General features: G+C 46.7%; 1 protein-coding gene across 2 annotated transcripts in view; it reads left to right on the forward strand.

Annotated features, from left to right (window-relative positions):
* The first annotated feature begins 218 nt into the window (after positions 1-218).
* The window catches only part of TRANK1 (tetratricopeptide repeat and ankyrin repeat containing 1), an 80263-nt gene continuing 57175 nt past the window's right edge, over positions 219-23306 (forward strand). Inside the window, exons 1-7 of one of the 2 annotated variants that reach the window (XM_029940453.1) lie at positions 219-446; positions 5771-5897; positions 9204-9354; positions 13006-13124; positions 15735-15818; positions 16060-16198; positions 18342-18476. In XM_029940453.1, coding sequence (XP_029796313.1) covers positions 316-446; positions 5771-5897; positions 9204-9354; positions 13006-13124; positions 15735-15818; positions 16060-16198; positions 18342-18476 — 886 coding nt within the window. In that variant the 5' untranslated portion in view covers positions 219-315. The remainder of the gene's footprint in view (positions 447-5770; positions 5898-9203; positions 9355-13005; positions 13125-15734; positions 15819-16059; positions 16199-18341; positions 18477-23306) is intronic. The other variant, XM_029940454.1, reaches the window with a different exon arrangement.

Consider the following 23306-nt stretch of genomic DNA (forward strand, 5'->3'; position numbering starts at 1 on the left):
CACAGTGGGGACAGTGCCTCTGGAGGAGCCGTCATGGTGGGTCAGGGAGACACTAACCACTTATGAGAAGATCTGCTGCTTCTCGGGCGCACACTGCCTGCGAGGGGTTGCGTGTCCCGTGTGTGGGTGAAGAAATGTCCTCCTTGGGAGCCCTGTGTGGTCCCCTGGTGGTGAGGGGTGTTGTCAGGATGTGCTGTCGGCAGGTGGGTGGGGCCAGAGGGAACAAACTGCCATTAGCAGCGATGCTGCGGACGTGAAGGGAGACTGGCCCCACTCGGCTGGCAGCCAGCGTCCCCTCCCCTCTCTCAATGCAGGATGGACCCTACGGCTTACGCCGAGCTGCTGAAAGAATCTGGCAACCAAGTTCTCAAGAACGGGAACTTCTCTCTGGCCATCAGGAAGTACGATGAAGCCATCCAGATTCTCCTGCAGTTATACCAGTGGGGGTAAGTGCTGGGGCTCAGTGCTCCCCTTACGTTTTCATCCTAAATGGAAACTCACTCTGCTGCTAAATGTTTTCTTTTCATTTCGTATCACCCCGCCTAGTTTCTGTTTTCTTTCTCCCCCACTTCCTATTTATCTGCTCTGGACTGTGAGCTCAGAAACTGCTCAGAGAATACCAAGTACTTGGAGGAATAGAAAGTGAAACACAGGAGAGTGTTGGTAAACATTGCACAATTTCTCCTTCTGTCTGGGCAGGGGAATCCGAGTTCCTGGGATGGTCCAAGTCCCCAGCCTCTCAATTGCCACTTACTTCACTTTCTTGATGCCATTTACCCCCAGGCTACAGTGTGTGCTGGGGGGGGGGGGGCTGAGGGGCTCAGGTCCACCTCTTCCCCTGCCTCTCCAGCCTCCAGTAGAGCTGCTCCCATTTTAGTATCATAACACGCTTAACAACTACAGAGGACCCCTAAGGGCTGCTGTTTGTGTAGGTTGTAGCTATCAGTAGAGCCTGTTTGAATTTAAAACAGAGACAAACTTTAAAAATGTTATAATCAGCTATTTAAAATGTCTATAATAAACTCATTATATGTTAACCTAAGTAATGTATTTTAATGAAAAATAAATGTTTTCCAAAACTGAAAACATATTTTAGTGAGAAGGGTGGCCGGCACAGCTTTTATTTTTGCAGATCTCTTTATTTTTTATTTTTATTTTTTTAATCTTTGTCTTTTATTTGGCTACAGTGTTTACATTTCAGAAGGCATTAAAGCAACAGCATTTATAACATGGCTTTATGATACAAAGTATTACATTAATTGGAGAAATTTTTCTTCTTCTTTTAATGTTTACCTACAAGCCTACAAAGTACAAATACCCAAAGATGGCAAACCAGGTAGATTCGTATAAGTAAATTTATGTAATAGTGAAATACTTTCAAACAAGTACTTTAGTACTAATGAAAAATACTACTGAGGATATATATAAAACTAGGAGTGAAATGAATAATGACCATTAAAAATGGTAAGTCCTAGGGTGCCTGGTGGCTCAGTCGGTAAAGTGTCTGACTCCTGACTTCAGCTCAGGTCATGATCTTGCGGTTCATGAGTTCAAGCCCTACATCGGGCTCTGTGCTGGCAGTACAGAGCCTGCCTGGGATTCTGTCTCCCTCTCTCTCTGTCCCTTCAGTGCTTGCTTTCTCTTTATCAAAACAAAACAAAACAAAAACTTAAAAAAAAGCTCAGTCCTATCCACTAGTCTAAATCAATGTTTGAAATTTTTTCATGTGCTACACAAAAACAGGTGGAAGTTTTGCTATGTAGGGATAGAAGAGTTGAAATTGCAGCCAATGACTATTCAGAAGTCACGAAGCCAAAGTTTAAAGATGTTAAAATTGTATCTTTTTAATTATTCTTATGAACTAATATACGAGAATGAAGCAGAACATGATTTTTTGTAATTCTCCCATTTCTAGCAGACAGACACAACACATGGCAATGTGAGGAAGGAAATAAAGTATAAGATTGTATCTTCTGCTCTCTTGGAGCTTCCAGCCCAACAAAGAACTTGTATCCATTGTAGCTAGAAGGGATTTGGAAAGGTTTCAGAGACAGTGAAGATGAAACTCTAGTAACTAACAAATAGATTTTAGTTTCAGAATAGATTTTAATTGTTCATTCTAAGAACTTAGGGGACAGATTAAGTGATAGTCGAAAAATTATGTGAAGCAAGTTCCCTTGATGAGTTTCATCAGTGATTCTTAAACTACGAATTACAGACCATGGATCGGCTTCAAGGGAACACCAAGAACCAATAAAATCTGTTGGTAAAATTTGTGTGTAATCTCTAGGGACAGAGAGTCAATGGCACTCATTTTCAAAGGAGTCTGTATTGCAAAAGAGATTGTAAGTTTTTATTTTTGCAGATCTCTTTATTTTTTAAAAATTGTGTTTTATTTATTTTTGAGAGAGAGAGAGTGAGTGAGCAAGCAGGGGAGGGACAGAGAGAGAGGGAGACCCAGAATCCGAAGACAGGCTCCAGGCTCTGAGCTGTCTGCACAGAGCACAATGCGGGGCTTGAACTCACAAACCGTGAGATTATGACCTGAGCTGAAGTTGGACACTCAACCGACTGAGCCACCCAGACACCCCTTTTGCAGATCTCTTTAATGTCAGTCTCAATAGAAGACACTTCTTGTGTCTGCTTCTGTGTTCAATCCATTGTGATGTCAAGCATCATGTAGCTCTGGAAGAATCCCTGAACACATGGGAGAGAATATGTGAAAAAGGCACATGCCTGGCTCCCAGTTACTGCTGTGACTACTGACCACAATTTAGCTTAAGACAATATACATTTATTATCCTACAGTTCTGGTGGTCAGGAGCTGAAATGAGTCTCCTGAAGCTAAATCGAGGTGCTGGGGGGCTGGTCTTTTGCAGAGAGAATCCATTTCTTGCCTCTTTCGGCTCTGGGGGGCTGCCTGCACTGGTTGGCTTGTGGCCCCTTCCCTCATCCTCAAAGTGTCTCCTTCTAGTGCGCTGCCACATCATGTCACACTCTCCTGTGCTATAGCCACGTCTCCCTCTGTCTCTCTCCCATAAGGACCCTTTTGGTCGTATCCTATCTCCCCCCAAGATCTATAAATGGACCACATCTGCAAATTCCTTTTGCCAGTAAATAGTAACATTACTTAGGCTTATATACAATGCTTCTATCATGAAAATGGTTTTACCTTGTGGACCACCAGAAATGGTCTTGGGGAAACACCAGACGCTTCCCGATCATACTTTGGGAACTGCTGCAGTAGAGGAAGCAGAGGTTGGCATTTGTGGGGTGCCTGCAGCCTAAACCTATACTGGGAAACGCCACTGAATTAAATGACTGACGCCCGGCTCCCACTTCCTACCTTGGTGTCTCTGCACAGTAGCTGGATGTGAGTTGAGTGTTCTTGGTTTGGGCCTGTAATTCCGCCTCTCCTGACTCAGATCAGAACTGTGGGCCTCGAGCACAGAGCCCTTGACTTTCTTAAACAGGCAGTGGTGTGTTGTGGTGATGGCTGTGGAGCCACTAATGGGACCTCTGCCTGGACCCTCACATATTATCTTTCGTGACCTTCTTGCCACTGCCCCCCTTGCCCATCACCTGCCTCCTGCCTTCCTCCTGCTGCCAGTTGACGTAGGGATTTAGGTGCATTTGGTTTATGGAGCAAGTGCTCTCAGGAGAAGGGGACCGAGGGATGCAGGATGGGGGCAGGGGAGGCTCCAAGCAGGGATGAGGTGTGACATCTGGATGTGGCTTCAGCCTGACCCCTGGGGAGCACTGGAGTATGAGCTGTGCTGCAGAGCTGTTCCCACTCTGGGGTAAGGGAGCTGACCTTTGGACTCCCATGTCCGTCAACCACAGGTTATAGGCTCTCTGGCCCCGGGAGTTGTCCTAAGGAGGGGGGTTGGGCTACCATAACAGCGCGCCATTGACTGGGTGGAGTAAACCACAGGAACTTACTTCTCGCAGTTCTGGAGGCTGGTAAGTCTGAGGTCAAGGTCTTGGGCAGTTCAGTTCCTGGCGAAAGCTCTCTTCCTGGTTTGCAGACGGCTACATGAGGGGCCCCACTTCACGTCCTCCTCTAAACCTAATTACCTCCTGAAAAGCTCCATCTCCAAATTCCAGCACACTCGGGGCCAGGGCACAGTTTAGTCCACGGCAGGGGGCACAACTTCCAGGGGGAGACTGCAGCTCCCTTGAAGCTGAGGGCGAATCTCAGGGCCACGGGAGCCTCTAGTGGCAGCCATGCTCACTGCAGCTGGGGATGGCCCTGATCTAGGTTATCTGGGCCTGACACCTGCAGTCCCAGCTCCCTTGCTGATCACCCACAGATGGCCCCACTGCCTCTTCTCTGCACTTCTGGGGCCTCATCCCTTCCCCTCAAGGGAATGACTGGTAGTGACGGAAGGCGGAGACAAAGGACTGACGATGGGGCAGTGGTGGAGGTGATTTTTACTTTGCTTTTTATTTGTGCTTATTGGCATCACCTAACTTTTCTATAGTGATTTGGATTACGTTCATAATGAAAATATTCAATAAAAAGGAAGTATAAGCCTTGGTTTTTTCCCCTCATGTGTCTTGAATTCGATGGCACCTGGGCCGCTTCTGACACATTTTGGTACACTTTGCGTTTGTCTCCACGTTTTGACATGGTTTTGGTCCTAACCTTGTAGTTGCATTGTCCCTAGACCCAGTCAGGAGGGACCCGGCCATGACATGCCTCACTGCACCCTCCTTTGGCTTTCCTCCAGCTCTGCCCACCCCACGGGCAGGAGTCCCTGGGGCCAAGGGTTTTACCCACCCAGAATCTTTTCCTCCCTTTAGGTCCACACCGTGGATCCCAGGACCCTGGAATTCTGCCCATGAACCCTATGCCCAGGGCATTTGCAGACCTCCTACCCGCAGCCCATTCATCAGAGGTCTGACCAAGGGCAGGGGTGTGGATAGCACTTGGAATTGTCTCTGGCAGTGCAGGATGAAGGCAGAGGTGCAGGGGGTGCGCAGGGATGCAGACCCAGCTCACTGTGCCCTGCCACACAGTTCCTGTAGTTCTCAATTTGAACGAGTTATTTTAAAGTAGGAAGACAGAATGTATTTTATTGAACCCACTGTAAACTTGATTTATAACTTCAAATACTTAGACTAGCACTGTCCAGTAGGACTTTCTTTGGTGACAAACATGTTCTGTAATATAGAATGTGGCTCTTGAGTACTTGAAATGTGGCCAATACAGCTAAAGAACTGAATTAAAAACATTTTTTTAATGTTTATTTTTGAGAAAGAGAGAGACAGAGAGTGAGTGGGGGAGGGGCAGAGAGAGAAAGGGAGACACAGATTCCGGAATAGGCTTCAGGCTCAGAGCTGTCAGCACAGAGTCCGATGCTGGGCTCAAACCCATGGGTTGTGAGAGCATGACCTGCGCTGAAGTCGAACACTTAACTGACTGAGCCACCCCAGTGCCCCAGGACTAGTCACCATTTTCATAGCAGCTTCACCAGCAGTCTCTAAAAAAACTGAAAAGATCCATGGAGATAAGTCAGAAGTAGAAGCAAGGTGCTGAGGACGGACATCTGTCATGAGAAGGAGCAGAGGGTTTGGGAGGGATGAGACTTGGACTTTGCTAAGGCCCTGGGATTTCCAGCGGGCTGGAAGGTCCCGTGTGCTGGGCGTAATCCGGACCTTGGCTGGTGATGGTGGCAGCCAGCCCCAGAATTGTGGCCTCGCAGGGTGATTGTCTATATTTGCAGGAGGATGGCTCTACTGACCACCGGTTGGTTCTTTGTGATAGGGTGCCCCCCAGGGAGCTGGCAGTGCTGCTGTGTAACAAGTCCAGCGCCTTTTACAGCCTCGGGAAATGGAACGAGGCTTTTGTGGCGGCCAAGGAATGTCTCCAGTGGGATCCAACCTACGTGAAGGTACGGTGACAGCTGGGGAGGGTGCGGGAGCCTACGTGGAGGAGGCTAAGGACACTGGTGGCAGGTGCGGAAATGCCCTGGTGGGTGGACCCCACTAGGTTCTCATGTAGTTTCACCACTGCTCACAGTCTGAAGCATACTTGGATGTTTCCAGGTTTCATTTGGGCAAAGCTGTGTTTCAGTGTCAGGTGGACCGACATGACACCGATTCTTCAAAAAGCCCTGCTGACGTTGAAATCAACCCCACTGGAGGGATTGGGAGGCTTGAAGGGCCAGTAATCCCCCTGCAAGGTGTTAAGCGAGATCAGTAAATGGGCGTTTGGTTGTTTTCTTTGGGCTAAAACGCTGTTGGTACTCAGTCTGCAAGGTACCTTCCTGTTCTTCGTGCTTCGAGGCCAACAGGACAGGGGGACCCCATCCCAGCCCTTGAGTAACCCGCTGTCAGGTTGGGGGAGGACAAAAAGCAGAATCAGGGACCATAAAGGAGTCACCATTCTGGAGCCATCCGAGGCACAGACAGTTAAGTGTCATGTTAGTGATAAAGACCATTTCTGGTGAGGCTCCAAGGTCAGAAAAGCAGAGGCCTTGCTCCTGGTGCCCGGCTCTGCCGTGGACTGGCTTCAGTAGCCGGGAGGAAATCCGTTTCCTTCCTTACGCCTTCCATTCCCTGAGTGTCCAGGGAGTTGCTACCTACGCCTTAGAGTTGCTTCAAGGATTAAGGAGATCTTGGTTCGAGTTGTTGGCACTTGGCACATAGGAGTTTGTATTGTCTCCTCAGTGATTTGTGGTTTGTGTACAGAGCAGCGGGAAGGAGGGCAGAGCTGTGACCTGCAGATTTTCCGTCCCCAAGGGAGGGGCTTTTCTATTTTACCTTAAGTCTTTTCTTTAAAAAATTAAAAAAAGCATTCATTCATTTTTGTGAGTGTAGGAGACCGAGCGTGAGCAGAGGAGGGGCAGAGAGAGAGGGAGACACAGAATCTGAATCAGGCTCCAGGCTTTGTGCTAGCTGTCAGCACAGAGCCCGACATGGGGCTCGAACCCATGGAGCGCGAGATCATGACCTAAGCTGAAATTGGAGACTTAACTGACCGAGCCACCTAGCACCCCTACCTTAAGCCTTTTCTATTGGAGGAGGGAGAAACCATTGAATAGTTTTAAAAATGGGATGAGGAATGCCTCTAAGGCATTTTAGGATTCTCCCCCATCGTCCAACTGGGATGGCGGGGACGAGGTGGCCCGCGGACTTCCTCTGGGGCCAGACCTGCAGCAGTCCCAGCAGCACGACCTGCCCCCACCCTTCCTCCTGGGTGTCTCCTCTCTCCCCATTCCTACTCACTGCCTGTCCTCTCCCAGCTGTGCTCTCTGTAAGGGAGGAAGAACACTTTCCACCTACCTTCTTTTGGTTCGGTGGCTGGGGCCCTGCAGATTAGACTGACCAGAGACAAATTAACAAGAGAAGAACATACAAATTTTATTTTATCTCCTGTTAATCTTTACACAGCACGGGGGTCTTCCTCAGAAAGAAGCAAAGACCCCAAGAGAAGCAAATAGGCCGAAGAGCTCCTATACAGTTTTTTTAAGTTTATTTATTTATGTTGAGACAGAGTGCACAAGTGAAAGAAGGGCAGAGAGGGATAGGGAATCTCAAACGGGCTCCACACTGTCAGGATGGAGCCAGATGCGGGGCTCAGACCCATGACTGTGAGATCATGACCTGAGTTGAGATCAAGCGTTGGATGCTTATCCTGCTGAGGCACCCAGGCGCCCCTCATGCACATTTTTCACAAAGAGTGGTGAAGTGTGGACACGGCACAGACATTGCGGGGGCACTGAGAAGTCTGGGGCTGGGACAGTGGGCATGCACATGCACATACATGGGGGAAGCCGATGGCAGGGAAATAGGGCTAGCCTAGCAATGTTTGGCAGTGCTGGGCTGGCTCGGTGCCAATTTCCATCTTCTTCATGGCCATCAGAATTCCCTGGGAGGGGAGATTTATGGCAGTCCTCATTTCTTAGACTTTCTGCTTTTATGCAGATAAGGGAAACTCCAGGAACATTTCCTTCTGCATCTGTTGAATCTCAAATGCCTTGGGCTCAAGATAACCCGTAGGCTAAAGTATCATATTTTAGGGTGGCCGATTCTATCTCCCTTTCATCTCCCCATCAAAATAAAAGGTAAAGGAACTTAAATCTGAGGAAGGCACGAAAGTGGGGGAATTCTGTACCCAGCTTACTGCTGGGTTGGGGGGAAAACACACCCAGTCTCCCATCCCTTTTTTTCCCCCGATTGTCATCTAATGTCATTTTAAGTGAAGGTGAAAACAAATCAATAAATAGAGATTTGGCGCTAAGTAGAATTTTTAAGTGCTCGCTTTTTTTTTTTTATAAACCCTGTTGGTGAACACCTTTCATTATCTTAGAATGTTGTCTTGGTAGATCCTGGTGTAGATTCCTTTAGAGAATCAAAGAGAGGGAAGGTGAGGTTTTTTTGCTCCTACTCAAGGTACACCATTTTACAGAGACAAAACTAAACTATTTTCCTCTGTCAATCATTGCAGTTTTCCTCTCCACAGAAATAAAAAAAAATTGCCTCACTCCAGTGTACAACCCCTACACCGTGGAGCTCAATACATTTCACTGCTTGTCATGACCATTTTTCCCCCCAGCTGTGCACCCAGTGGAAGGTGTGTTGGCTTTGATCGAAAGGAGCAGGAACAACTTGTGTGTTTGCCTGGCAATCCCATTCTTTTCTTCCTCTTCTTGGCCGGGCTGTGATTTGATGCATGAATCACTAAGCCACATATGGAGTTGGAGCAGGCTTGCTTCCTTCACCCTGCGTCCTGTGTCAGATGTCGTGGAAGTCGTGGATTTGTGAGGGGTTGTTTTCTTTTTAAAAATTTTTTTTAATGTTTTTTATTTATTTTTGAGAGACGGAGAGAGACAGCGCGAGCAGGGGAGGGTCAGAGAAAGAGGGAGATACAGAATCCAAAGCAGGCTCCAGGCTCTGAGCTGTCAACAGGCTGGAAACCACGAACTGTGAGATCATGACCTGAGCCGAAGCCAGACGCTTAACCAACTGAGCCATCTAGGCGCCCCAACGGGGGGACTGTTTTCTTGACAGTTATAAGATGACAAGAAAAATGTGGCCCGGAACGTCACGTGGAAATCCTGTACCCAGGGCTTGTTAGAAATCCCTGTTTACACAGAAGTGAGATGTCTCTTGCACGTCATCACTCTTGCTGTTCCTCAGTTAGCAGCTGGTTAGGAGGGATGGTGAGTTACGGCTTTGCTTTCCTTCTGTCCCAGGGATACTACAGGGCCGGCTACTCCCTGCTGAGGTTGCTCCAGCCATACGAAGCTGCTCGAATGTTTTTCGAGGGTCTGCGACTTCTCCAGGGCAGCCAGGACCAGAGCCAGGTCGCTGATTTCCTTGTGGGAGTCTTCACCACAATGGGCAGTAAGTTGGAACTGGGGGGAGCCCCCCCCCGCCCGCCCGTCTGCCTCCTTCCTTCCTTGCCTCCCTCCTTCCTTCCCTCCTTCCTTCCTTCTTCCTTTTTTCTTCCTTCCTTCTTCCTTCCTCCCTTCCTTCCTTCCTCCTTCTCTTTCCTTTTTTCCTTCTTTCCTTCCTTTCTTCCTCTCTCTCTGTCCTTCCTACCTTTTTTCTTTCTCTCTCCTTTCTTCCTTCTTCTCTCTTTCCTTCCTTCTTCCTTCCTCTTTCCTTTTTTCTTCCTCCCTTCCTCTCTCCCTCCCTTTTTCTCTTTCTTTCTTTCCTTTTCTTTCTTTTTTCTTTCTCTTTCCTTCCTTCCTTCCCTCTTTCCTTCCTTCCTTCTGTCTTCCTTCCTCCTTCTTCCTCCCTCCCTTCCTTCCTTCCTGTTCTTTCTTTCTTTCTTTCATTCAATCAATCTCTCTCCCCTTCCCTCCTTCCTTCCTACCTCCCTCTTTTCTCTCCCTCTTCCTTTCTCTCTCTTCTTTCTTTCCTTCTAAGTCCTCGTTATTTTATTTTAATAGCTCCTGGGGAGATAATTCCAGGGTGTTTCTTTGTGACTGATACATGCAGTTTGGATGAAACTGATTTTCACATTGGAAAGCATTTTGGAAGCTAGGGTGGCTCAGGTCCTGGTAAAAACAACAAAATTGTTTTGCAGAAATCACTTAGAGCTCCACCACACTTGTTTCAGACTTCAGTTTTCTGTGTTGCTACTGAGAGATCCTTCCCAACTCATACTACTCATTTTATGTGATTTAGGCTCTTTTCTGTGATTTTTGCATGTATTTCTCCAGTAAGGGGAGACACTATTTTTGTTCGCTGTCAGAATAGTTTGGAAGGGCTGATGGAGGGGCCCGTGGGAGCTGACGCGGTGCTCGGGGTCTCGGCTGCTATGGTCAGTGATGCACGGGGGCCTTTTGTGTCACAGCTTTGAGTTTCACTCTAATGACCTAGCCCACTGGCTTTGTCAGTGGTCTAGATCAGACAGACAGAAAACCGTAAGACACAATGTAATATATTCACTGCCAGTGACCAAGAAACTCTGTGTGTTTATCTCGGTGCAGTCTGGGACTTCTGCTGATGACCAGGTCATTGTTTTCAAACACTGTATTCCTTAAGATTGTACCGATTTAAGATGTGCCACTGAAAAATGCTCTGCCACTGAGAGACCAACTCAATCATCACACACCTCCCAATTCTAGAGATGTTAGGATGTGAAAAATGGTGCACACTGGCACCGTGGGAAAATGGTCTTTGGCTCTCAGAGGCAGGGATATAAATTCAACTGTTAGAGATCGACCTGTTCCCTCCCGGCATGTGGGAAGGCCACTTTTGTGGCACGCGGCCAGCATGCCACAAATTTTGGCACATTTGGCACAAATGGGGGGTTGAGAGCCATATCAGGCAGTGAGTGGGGGCGGGGGTTGGAGGCGGACACAGCCGAGTCCCCCCGGCAGATCCTGAGGTGATGGGGTGCCTGGGGGGCTCAGTGGTTAAGCGTCCGACTTTGGCTCAAGTCGTGATGTCACAGTTCATGGGTTCGAGCCCTGCGTCTGGCTCTGTGCTGACTGCTCAGAGCCGGAGCCTCCTTCGGATTCTGTGTCTCCTTTTCTCTCTGCCCCTCCCCCACTCACACTCTGTCTTTCTTTCTCAAAAATAAAATAAACATTAAAAACAATAGAAAAGATAGAAGATCCCCAGGTGAGTGCCAATGGGTCACATCTTTCCAGACAGTCTTGCTGCCGTGATGGAGTCTGCTTCCTTCTCCTCTGAGCCTGATGGCTTGGCTGCTCCCCTTCCATCCCTCATGTCTTTTCTGCATCTTTGTAAAGTCACTGTTCGTTCTGGGTGACTGTTCCCCCGAGAAATCCGGATGGTTTCCATCCTGCTGCCATCCTGAGAGTGGGCACTTCTTAGGACTTCTTCAGGCAACAACATATCCCATGCTTTTATGCCAGGGGACTCCTGTTTGGAGGGTGAACAAATGCCCACTGCCCGATTTCTCAAATTGAAAAGTAAATTTATGGAAATGTTGCATCCTTTCATGCAATGTCTATCTATTGTGATATTTACCTCATTTTGGAAGCTGATAATCCTGGAGGAGGGGCCTTGCTATTCTAGAAGGTGCCCTGTTTGCTTGGACGTGAGTCTGAGCAGTGTGGTTTGGAGGCTCATTAGCTTCAGTGGGCCACGAGGTTAGAAGAACATGTACTGAAGAAGGGAGGTGGTGGGTCTGGGCTCCCATCGCTGTTTTTGTCATTAACTGGTTGCATGAAGCGCCACGAAGCCTGACCTTATTTGTCTTCATTTCTCATTGGTTGGGTGAAGATATATTTGTCACATCTTTCTTTTTTTTAAATAATTTATTTAATTTTTAAAATTTACATCCAAGTTGGTTAGCATATAGTGCATCAATGGTTTCAGGAGTAGATTTCTTTTTTTTTTTTAATTTTTAATGTTTTATTTATTTTTGAGAGAGAGATAGAAACAGAGTATGAGCGGGGGAGGGCAGAGACAGAGAGGGAGACACAGAATCACAAGCAGGCTCCAGACTCTGAGCTGTCAGCAGAGAACCCAATGCAGGGCTTGAACTCGTGAACTGTGAGATCATGACCCGAGTGTAAGTTGGATGCTTAGCTGACTGAGCCACCTAGGCGCCCCAGGAGTAGACTCCTTAATGCCCCTTACCCATTTAGCCCACCCCCCATCCACAAGCCCTCCAGCAAGCCTCTGATTGTTCTCTACATTTAAGAGTCTCTTATGTTTTGTCCCCCTCCCTGTTTTTGTATTATTTTTGTTTCCCTTCCCTTATGTTCATCTGTTTCTTTATATTTATTTATTTAAACATTTATTTATTTTTGAGAGGCAGTGTGAGACAGAGCATGAGCGGGAGTGGGGGCGGGGGCATGTGTGGGGAGAGACACAGGATCTGATGCAGGCTCCAGGCTCTGAGCTGTCAGCACAGAGCCTGATGTGGGGCTCAAACCCATGGACTAGATGTCACATTTTTTTTAAGGGAACTGAGTTTTTTCTTTAAACCCTTTTGGGATTCTATTTCTTCCTCTGTAAGTGAAGATAATAGTGCCTTGTGGATATTTTTGAGGGATTAAATATTAGCACATATGACTGGGCTTGACATATAGAAGAGCTCAGTGAGGATTAGCTCACATCATACTGCTTAACTCTTGGGGCATTGAGTTTATGGGTGAACTTAAAATGATTGTTACTTCAGTCAATTATATAGGACTTTTACTTTGAAAATGCCTCTCTTTCTTTTTCAGAAAGCTTATTTTGTAGTTTGAGAGAGAGAAAGTGACTGTGTGAGGGAGGGGCAGAGAGAGAGAGAGAGAGAGAGAGAGAGAGGAAGAGAGAGAGAGGAAGAGAGAATCCTAACTAGGCTCCACACTGTTGGTGCAGAACCCGATGTGTGGCTCTAACCCACAAGCCATGAGATCATGACTAGAACTGAAGAGTCAGAGGCTCAAAGGACTGAGTCACCTGTTGCCCGAGAATGTGTTTCTTTCTGATATCTTTAATTTGCCATTTGTTTAGATGTGGCCTTCTCAAATATTCTAGACTCTGCCTGGGTTACAATTTCTAACCTATGGACCTTTCTTTCAGGTGACCCCATTGTTTTGCAGAGTTTCTTGCCCTGCTTTGATCACATTTTTGCTACTGAATTCTCAACAGAAGTGTGGCAATCTGTGGTAGAAAAGTTGGCAAAGAAAGGATTGTGGCATGTAAGTCAAAGAAGATGAGTCTCTTGTGGGAAAAGCACATTCTTGATTAAACAGATTCTTTCTGCTGGCACTGGGGAGGGGGCTGTGATTTATCATATGTGTATCTTGATGCTGAAATAACTTTTTAACTGCAACATCCTTAAAGATGGAAAGTCACTGAGATATATTAATTAGCCAGTTTTGGGGTTTTTTTTTAAAGATTGGAAACGTATTCAGAACACCTAATAATAAGATCAGCTAATGTGCATCACCCTCCCTCCTTGCTCTGTGTCTCCATTGTCATCACAAAAGTGTAAAGTCCAGACGCTAATGGTGATGTGGGATGAGGAAAATAAATTACTACATGTTCATCTTCATAGAATCTTTTTTTAACGTTTATTTATTTATTTTGAGAGAGAGAGTGCGTGTGTGAGCAGAGGAGGGGGAGAGAAGGAGGGAGAGAGAGAGAATGCGGGGCTCGAACTCGCAAACCGTGAGCTCATGACCTGAGCCAGAATCAAGAATTGGACACTTAACCAACTGAGCCACCCAGGCACCCCCATATCATAATCTTTATATTGCATTTGCTAGTGTGGGCTCAGAAGTCCTGCCTGGGCCCCTCTGAGAGCTTCTGTGTAGCTTTAAGGGACTGCTGCCTGCAGTAGCAGTGAAGGGACCGGACCCAGGGCCGGGAATCCACAGAAGAGGGGAGCACAGAGCCCTGTGAGCCTGGGCTCCGTGTCACACAGATGCCTCCTCAAAGCATAGCCTTCCACTTTCTAGTTTGGACTAATTATTTCCCCTCTGAGCCTCATTTCTGCATTTGTGAGTTTCAGGTTATAAGTTTACTCTCTTGGGTTTCGGTGAAGATTAGAAATACTGGTGCAAGAACACCTAATAATAATATTAGCTGATGTTTGTCAAGGGCTCATGGTGTGCCGGGCATTGAGCTCATGGAGCCTGTGATAGCTGCGTGTGCTAAGTGTCCAGTGAATACTGGTTGTCCTTGGTGGTGGCCTCTCAGTGCTCATGAGCAAGGCTGGCCGAGGGTGGAAGGTAGGTCAGGAAGGGCTTTCTGGGCTTTCTGAAACTGTGGGCAGTCCAGAAAAGTCACCAAAAGCCAGGGCAATCCATAAGGACGCTAGAACCAGCCAGGGCGAATGACTTTAGAAGACGGAATTCTTCAATTTTTAGAAAGCTCAAGGATTCCCCTGAAAACCTAATGATGTTGATGGGGTTCTCTGTATACACACACAGTTATGGCTATAGATTCAGGGGGTTCATGGGAGATCCCCTAAAATCCAGCCACCAGTTCCCTGAAACTCACTCCCCTATTCAAGGGTCTTGAGAAAGCAGGTAGGGAAAGAAAGGCCCAAGAATGCAGACCAAGGGGCAGGTCCACTTGATCCAATATCCCAGCAGTGGGGCCCAGGTCATTTTGACATATTGGAAACAGAAGCATCTTGTTAAAAAATGAAACAAAACAAACCAAAGCTGGGTCAGCAGTCAGGATTGTGAGAACCCTGAGCATGTCATCTGAGATTGGGGCCTGCCTGTTCAGGGTGAGCAGTAAAGAGAGAGCATCAGGCTGAAGGAACCTGGAAGCAGGATGTGCCAGAGGCTCAGTTCCTGTGGTCCCACGGCCGCTGAGCATCCGTGAGGGAGCCTGGTGCAGAACCCGGAGCCCTCAGACCTGGTGGCACACCTGGGTGACCTCGGGAGAGACCTCCTAGGAAAGACTCCTAGGGTGTCCTAGGAAACCTTGCTTCACCTTTCTGGGATTCGGTTTCTCCATTGACGCTAGATTGGGTCAGCGATTTAACAACCAGCTCTCTGAGCAAGAGCCCCAATTTGGCGTGTTTGTCAGTTTCTGTAGTCAGTGCTCTGACCAAGGCCCATGAAGCCACGAGTAGGGCCGCAGGGGGTGGAACTGGTGAGGGGTGTGCGATCAGCTCTCACTGGCTGAGAGAGGGGTCTCTCCAGCGCTCTGCTCGAGGGGGCTAACGGACCCCAAACGCTTGTGTGCTACAGAATTAATTGGGATGAGATACTTGGAAAGGATTGGGTTCTTTTGCTCGCTAAGCTGTAAGGACTTTGCAGAGAATCCTTTTTTTACCTGCTATGCCCTCGGCGATGCTGCTTGATGTCAGCTGTCCCTGTCTGCGGCAGCTTTGACGTGGGGAGAGCCTAGCTGTCAGCGGGAACAAGACTTTGGCTGGACAGAAGGACTTCGATTATCCTGGCTCAGGCTGTAAAGCTTGGCGGGTGACGTAAAAAGAGAGACAGGGCTGGGGCACCTGGGTGGCTTCGCTGGCTAAGCATCTGACTTCGGCTCAGGTCATGATCGCACAGTTCGTGAGTTTGAGCCTCGCATCCGGCTCTCTGCTGTCAGCACAGATCACTTCACATCCTCTGTCCCTATCTCTCTCTGCCCCTCCCCCTGCTTGTGCTCTGTCTCTCTCACCCTCTCTCTCAAAAACAAACTTTAAAAAAAAAGGAGAGACATGGCTGGAGGGTATTTTGTTGCGGTTTTTGCTTGTTCGTTTTCACCCCCGAAGGTAACGTTTGCTCTAATAACCTATGTGGAGAGCACGGTTATTCCAGGTTTTTCTCTTTCTCCCTTGTCATCAGTCATTCCTACTTCTGTCAGCGAGAAAGGACCGACTGCCGCGAAATATCCATGTCCCAGAGTTATCACTGAAGAGTCTCTTTGAGGTAAGGTGACTTCTTGAGACCTGTGGTTTTTAAGTCAGGCCACTTCAGGCTGGTATCCAGGACTCCAGCGTGTCGAAGGGGACTCCGCCGCCTCGGTGTGTATTTGTTATTTATAATAACCTCAGGCATGGGCTGCAGCAAATCCAGGTTTCCCTGGTCCCCAGTTTTATGAGTGACTGAGTTTGACGTTATAATGATGTACTGACTGCCATGATTCTCCCTATGTGTGTTTCCCCCCCAGAAATATGTCTTCATTGGACTTTACGAGAAGATGGAACAGGTGCCCAGGCTGGTGCAGTGGCTCATCTGCATCGGCGCCAGTATCGAGACGATAGGACCATACCCTCTTCATGCCCTCATGCGACTCTGTATCCAAGCCAGTGAGTGTTCTCCCGGTCTCACCCCGTCCCAGCCGCCCTCCCAGCGCCCAGCTCAGGAGAAGCCAGGATTTAGCCACTTTAGCCAATGGTCAAATGATTTGAATATTGAAATGGTTTGATTATTCAAATGAATAAAGGCAGCAGGGAGATAGCATTGTTCTGTTTTTGTTTTTTGTTTTTAAAACTTTTTTTTTTAAGAGAAGAGAGAGAGCAAGCGAGCACGGGGAGAGGGGCAGAAGGAGAGAGAGAATCCCAGACAGGCTCCATGCTCAGTGAGCCTGGGATCTCAGCTGAAATCAAGAGTCAGACTCTCAACTGACTGAGCTACCCGGGCGGCCCAAACAGCATTGTTTTGTTTTGTAAGTTTTATTTATTTTGGGAGAGAGAGAGAAAGAGAGAGAGAGACAGAGAGAGAGAGAGAGAGAGAGAGAGAGAGAGAAAGAGAGACAGCATGAGTTGGGGAGGCGCAGACAGAGACAGGGGGAGAGAGAATCCCAAGCAGGCTCCGTGTTGTCAGTGCAGAGCCTGATGCTGGGCTCACACTCAGGAACCCTGAAATCGTGACCTGAGCCGAAGTCAAATGCTCACCCGACTAAGGCACCCAGGTGCCCCCAATCCTCCCAGTTTTAAACGAAGAATCTGCAACCCAGGGAAGTGTGCCTCTGGTTGTGAACGTCGTGATTCCCCATTGTGTCTGCTCTTTACGTTAGCTCCCGTGGGTACAGGCAGGCCTCCATATGACCAAGGGTTCAAGTTTATCCCTGACTTGTTTCTCAGAGGAAAACTCTGGCCTGGGAACAAATGATGTTTGAAGAGTTGGCAGAAGTGTGTGACTTTCCTTGATTCCAGAAGCTACAAGGAAGGAACTTGGGGAAATAATTTCTATTTTATTTTATTTTTTTAATTTTTAATTTTATTTATTGAGGGAAAATAATTTTTAAATATATGTCCTGTTGGGGCACCTGGGTGACTCAGTCAATTGAGCATCTGACTCTCTCTCTCTCTCTTTTTTTTTTTTTACGTTCTTTTTATTTGTTTTTGAGAGACAGAGACAGCGTGCTCAGGGGAGGGCCAGAGAGAGAGGGAGACACAGAATCCGAAGATAGGCTCCAGGCTCTGAGCTGTCAGCACAGCACAGAGCCTGACAAGGGCTTGAACTCATGAACCGTGAGATCATAACCTGAGCCGAAGCCAACTGAGCCACCCAGATGCCTTGAGCATCTGACTCTTTTTTTTTATGTGTGTTTATTTTTTTAAAAAAATTTTAATGTTTATTTTTGAGAGAGAAAGAGAGAGTGCACATGAGCAGGGGAGGGGCAGAGAGAGAGGCAGACCCAGAATCCAAAGCAGGCTCCAGGCTCCAAGCTGCCAGCAGAGCCCAATGCGGGTCTCGAACTCATGAACTGCAAGATCATGACCTGAGCCAAAGTCAGAGAGCATCTGACTCTTGAGGTTATGATCTCATGGTCGTGGGATCAAGCCCACATTGGGCTCCCAGCTGAGTGTAGAGCCTGCTTGAGTTTCTCTCTCTCCCTCTCTTTCTGCCCCTCCCCTGCTTGCATGTGGGCTCATGCAGATGCACTCATTCTCAAAATAAGGCAATAAACATTGAAAAATATGTCTTATTAATAGTAATGATTAGGGTAGTCTTTTCAGATCCTGACTTGCTTTCTGAATGGGCCCGGTTCCTGTCCCTCACTCACACCCCCTGCCTAGAGGTGGTCTATTGTCTTGACTGATGGACACCAAGGTTAGCCCCTGCCTCACGGTGGGCCAACGCTGTGGAGCGCTGTGGTGCTCCAGCACTCCCTGCGGGGTCAGGCTGAGGCAGACTCTGGAGACCGCGTCTCCGCTGGCCTCCTCCCCCGTCCTGCGTCTCTCACTCTCTTTCTCCTGAGCTCCCTGTCAACAGCTCCACGTACAAGAACCCTTGTCTCAGACTCTGCTTCCAGGACATCTGATTCAAGTTAGAACTCATCTTTTTAACGTACAGACCCTGCATCTCCCATCTCGTCTGGGGCGAGTGGCACACGTGTGTGGGAGTCCCCATTCGGTTCCCTCAGACTATACACATTGATGCGCTTCCGCACTGATTTTCTGTATGTGGAAAATAACATCTGTAATTCATTTTAATTTCCTTCAGAGGAAAACCATCTTTTCAGGTGGTTAATGGACCACAAGCCCGAGTGGAAAGGCCGCATCAACCAGAAGGACGGGGATGGCTGCACTGTCCTCCACGTTGTGGCCTCCTCCCACTACCCAGGATACCTCATCAAACGTAAGCAGCGACACTGGCTGGAGGGGTGCTAGGGGCTGGGTGACTTCAGGCATTAGGGAGCCTGTGCAACTGACCACGCAGTTTACCCATTTCCTCCTGGGACGGGCTCAGAGGGCTAAACCTTGAATTAAGGTAGATTCGTGAATTAAGTCCAGTTTTGAATGAAGCACGACTGGGAGGGCAGGCTCCATGCAGGAAGGGCTCCTCGGCCTCTTTCAGCCTCGATGGCTTCTGGGGGGTTGAATGTCTCAAGGATATGGGCTTCCAGCTTCCTTGTTCCTTCCCTCATCACCCAGTTACGTTAAGGGCTTTGTTTTAGGCCACATCTGTGCTAGTGAATCAGACCACAGACACGGCCCTGCTTCTTGACCACTTTGAATCGAAGACAGGGATTGCGTCCTCCATACCTGCCAAGTCCATGAGGAAGAGTGAGGTTGGCGCATGCAAGGATGAAGCTGATTCTTTCGGTGTTACCTTGTTAGCCTATGAAACAGGAAGGCTGTGTGCGCTCCCATCCGGCTCTCTGATGCCTCTTGCTTTTCTGCAAACTCGTGGAAACAGTACATTTTTTTCGATAAAAACGTTAGGGTAGCTGTGACAATGAATGGTAACAGATTCTTAGTCCCTGTAGAAGGGAGGTCACAGGGAGAGGTGGGAGTTTGGCTTGGTGTGGCTGCAGCCTCAGGCCAGTCACGGGAAGGGTGCCATCTTCGAAGGGTAGGACACATTGGAAAGGGGTTTTTATTGAATCTTTATTTTAAGTTTATTATTTTGAGAGAGAGAGAAAGGCAGTGCATGAGCAGGGGAGGGATAGCGAGAGAGAGAGGGAGAGAGAGAGAATCCCAAGAAGGCTCTTCGTTCTCAGAGTGGAGCCTGAATTGGGGCTCAATCCGACAAACCATGAGATCATGACGTGAGCTGGTCAAGAGTCAGATGCTTAACCAACTGAGCCACTCAGGTGCCCCAGAAAGATGGATCTGTTTTAAAAAGATTTATTTATTTTTGAGAGAAAGAGCACAAGCAGGGAAGGGATGGAAAGAGAGGGGGACAGAAGATCCAAATCAGACTCTGTGCTCACAACAGTGAGCCTGATGGGGGGCTCGAACTCACGAATGGTGAGATCATGGCCTGAGCCGAAGTCAGATGCTCAGCTGACTGAGCTACCCAGGCACCCCCGGTAAGGATGGATTTTTAAAAAATAAGACGACTCATGATTATAAAGTGCTCAAAATTAAACATGCCTGTGGACTAGACACAGCCCACAGGGCTCTGGTTGGGGACCTCCTGGGCACTTTTGTGGTCGTCTTTCCTCAGCATGTCCCAGAGAAGCTCAGTGAGGTTTGTTTCTCTAACGTCATTCCCCACCAAACTGCATCCCAGGAGCCCACATCTCGGGAAACGGACAAAGGGTGTGCTAAAGATAGTGTTTAAAGCTTTATCGAAATATAATTCATATGCCATATAATTCACCTATCTAAAGGGTCCAGTTCCCTGTTTTTAGCGCATTCACAGCGTTATGCAGCCATTACCACAATCAGTTTTCAAACATTCTCATCATCCCCAGAAGAAACCTCGTAGCCATTGGCAGCCATTGCTTATTTCTCTCTATGTCTCCAGCCCTAAGCAGCCACTTGTCTACTTTCTGTGCCCATGAACTTGCTTCTGCTGGACATTTCATACTAATGGGATCATACAGTCTTGTGACTGGCTTCTTTCATGGAGCATGCTCTCAAGGTTCACCTGGTAGCAGGTATCAGCACTTTGTTCCTTATTATTACCAAATAATACCCCATTGTGCACATAAACCACATCTTACTCATCTGTTCATCAGAGGATGGACATTTGTTTTGTTTCTACTCTTGGACTGTTATGGAATGCTGCTGCTGTGAACTTTTGTGTATATGTTCTTGTGTTGGAATATATTTTCATTTTTCTTGGGTAGTACCTAGGAGCAGTAATCCCAGATCACATGGTGTCTATGTTTAATCCCTTCAGGAATTGCCAGACTGTTTTGCAAAGTGACCCCACCATGTTATACCCCCACCAGCGGTGCACACAAGTTCTCATTTTTCTAAATCAACAACCAACCAGCATGGTTATTGTTTGTCTTTTTGGTGTCCTGTGTATTTCAGTACCTTCTGAAAGGCCAGGGTTTCCTGGCAGACGTTTGAGAACTGGGTCTTCAAAAAGAAAAGCTCTGAATTATGGTATTTGCCAATTTTCTTGGTGTAAATACACCATGGTTGTATTTACAGGTTATCAATGTGATGTCATTGACCACAGGGCAGGGAAATGGTCACTAGCATACCATTATATTGTATTTTCACCACACACGTACACGTTAAGATAGATGTAAAGAAACCTCATCATAGACAATAGCAAAGTGCAGTAAAATAATATGGAAGTGATGAGTTTGGTTTTTAATGTAACTTATTTATCGTAAGTTAAAGCGGCTACATTTGTCAACCATCTTTTAGCATTTCTAGACATTTGGCTATTGGCCCTTGTGGACTGGTGTGAGCTGCTTCCAGAGAATGATAACTAGCCTGGTAATTTATGGTTAACATCTGTGTCTCCAATCTCTCCCCTTACACATTGCCCCCCTGAGGATGTCCAAGAACAAGTATTTCCAGACAGAACTTTTCAGTCTGCAAAGGAATCCAACTCCAAGTCTCCTGAAACCCAGGTGGTTTGAACAAGCGATTCCAACTGTTTGCATGGATACCTCACAAGCATTTCCTTTCCTGGGACTTACACAAGTACTGCCCAGGACAAACATAATGAGAGCTGCATATAACATTTTAAATTTTCTGGTAGCCATATGAAAAAGTCACAGCAAAATAAGTGAAACTAATTTTCGTAACATATGTTATTTCACCCACCTATCCAAAATATGATCATTTCCCAGTGCAAGTAACATAAAATTACAGAGATGTTTCACATTCTGTGTTTCGATTTGGCCCCAAGTCTCTGAAGTCCAGCAGGCACCTCCTCTTCCAGCGCATCGCACTGCCGGCTCGCCACATGCCAAGCGCTCTTCTGTGCTCGTGGCGGCCATCTTGAACAGTGCAACTTTGTACTATTTCTTACAAACGCACAAAACTTCCCGACTTTCTGCAACATGGGAGAATAAGCGTGTGAAGAGAGGCTCTTTCTCCATGCAGGTATGAACATAGGCTGCCCCCCACCCCCCATCGGCCACTGCCAAATGAGGCTTCACGACTCTTGCAGGGTGCTTCTCTTCCGTTTTCATCCCCCTCTCTCTCACTGCCCACGTCCTCTTCCTCTTTTTCATCAGAGAAGCTTTTTATTTTTAATCTTCAATTTGAACTAATTTTAGGCATACAGAAAAGAGGCACAGATAGTTCAGAGAGTTTCTGTATACTCTCCTGCACCTTCCCTTCATCTTAGCATGTTATATGTCAGAGTTTAATTATCAAAAGCAAGAAGTTAATTTTGACAGAAAGCTACGAACTAATATACAGACCTCATGCAAATTTTACCACTGTTTTCAGGATGACCTTCTTCTATTCGGAGACCCGCACTGCACTTCCTTGTCGGGGCTCCTTAGTATCCTCCAGTCTTTCATGGTTCCTTGGGCTTGACCCTTTTGAGGAGTACTGATCAGTTGTTTTGTAGATGGTCTGTCAGTTTGAGTTTGTTTGATGTTTTCTCATCATTGGGATAAAGTTAGGCATTTTTGGTAAGAATTCTACAGAATTAATACTGTGTTCTATGCATTTATCAAGGAGCTCGTGATGGCAATATGTCCTGTGATGTTAACCTTGATTGGTTGGTTCAGTTGTCATCTGTGGGATTTCTCTGTTGTGAAGTTAAGATCTTTTCCTTCTTTCCCTTTGTAGTTGTTAAATACCTTGTAGGAGATACTTTGAAGTGATGCAAATACCATCCATGCAAATACCATTTCCCTTTAAACTTTTGCACACTAATTTTAGTATTCATCAGTGGATCTTGTCAGCATCAACTATTACTGTGACCTTTGGTTAATGTTGATTTATTTATTTTCTTCTTTCCTTCTACATTCATTACTTGATATTGTTTTGCAATGAAGAGCTATCCATTCCATGTATGTATGTATGTATGTATGTATTTTAATATGGACTCATGAATATTTATCCTATGGGTTAAAATCTAATACTATCATTATTTATTTTATTGCTCAAATTGCTCCAGTTTTCTTTTTAGAAGGAAGTTTACCCTAATATAATTTATACTTGAAAGTCTTATCAGTCACCCAGTGATCTTCTGGAACAAAAATACTTATATAGCTTTAAATAAAAAAATTGTTTCCCTGTGATTTAAGGATCTAGGGTTAGTCTCTTTTCTAGATTTAATTATTACAAAATTATTACTACAGATATCATCAAAGCAACAACTATGTTAAAATCTCTGTAACTAATTATTAAATAAAAAATAATAATTTTGGAGGGCAGTAAGAGAAGAGTATATTGTAGTTTCCTTTATTTATTTTTTATAATAGTTTATTGTCAAATTAGTTTCCCTAGTACACCCAGTGCTTCTCCCCACAAGTGCCCCCCACCATGACCATCAACCACTTCCCTCCCTCCCCCTCCCCCTTCAGTCCAGGGTTCGTTTTCAGTATTCAATAGTCTCTCATGATTTGTGTCCCTCACTCTCCCCAGCTCTTTCCCCCTTCCCCTCCCCATGGTCCTCTGTTAGGTTTGTCCTGTTAGACCTGTGAGAATAAACATATGGTATCTGTCCTCTGCCTGACTTATTTCGCTTAGTATGACACCCTCGAGGTCTATCCACTTTGCTACAAATGGCCATATTTCATTCTTCCTCATT

Source organism: Suricata suricatta, chromosome 5, assembly GCF_006229205.1.
Source record: "Suricata suricatta isolate VVHF042 chromosome 5, meerkat_22Aug2017_6uvM2_HiC, whole genome shotgun sequence".
In the NCBI taxonomy this organism is placed as follows: domain Eukaryota; kingdom Metazoa; phylum Chordata; class Mammalia; order Carnivora; family Herpestidae; genus Suricata; species Suricata suricatta.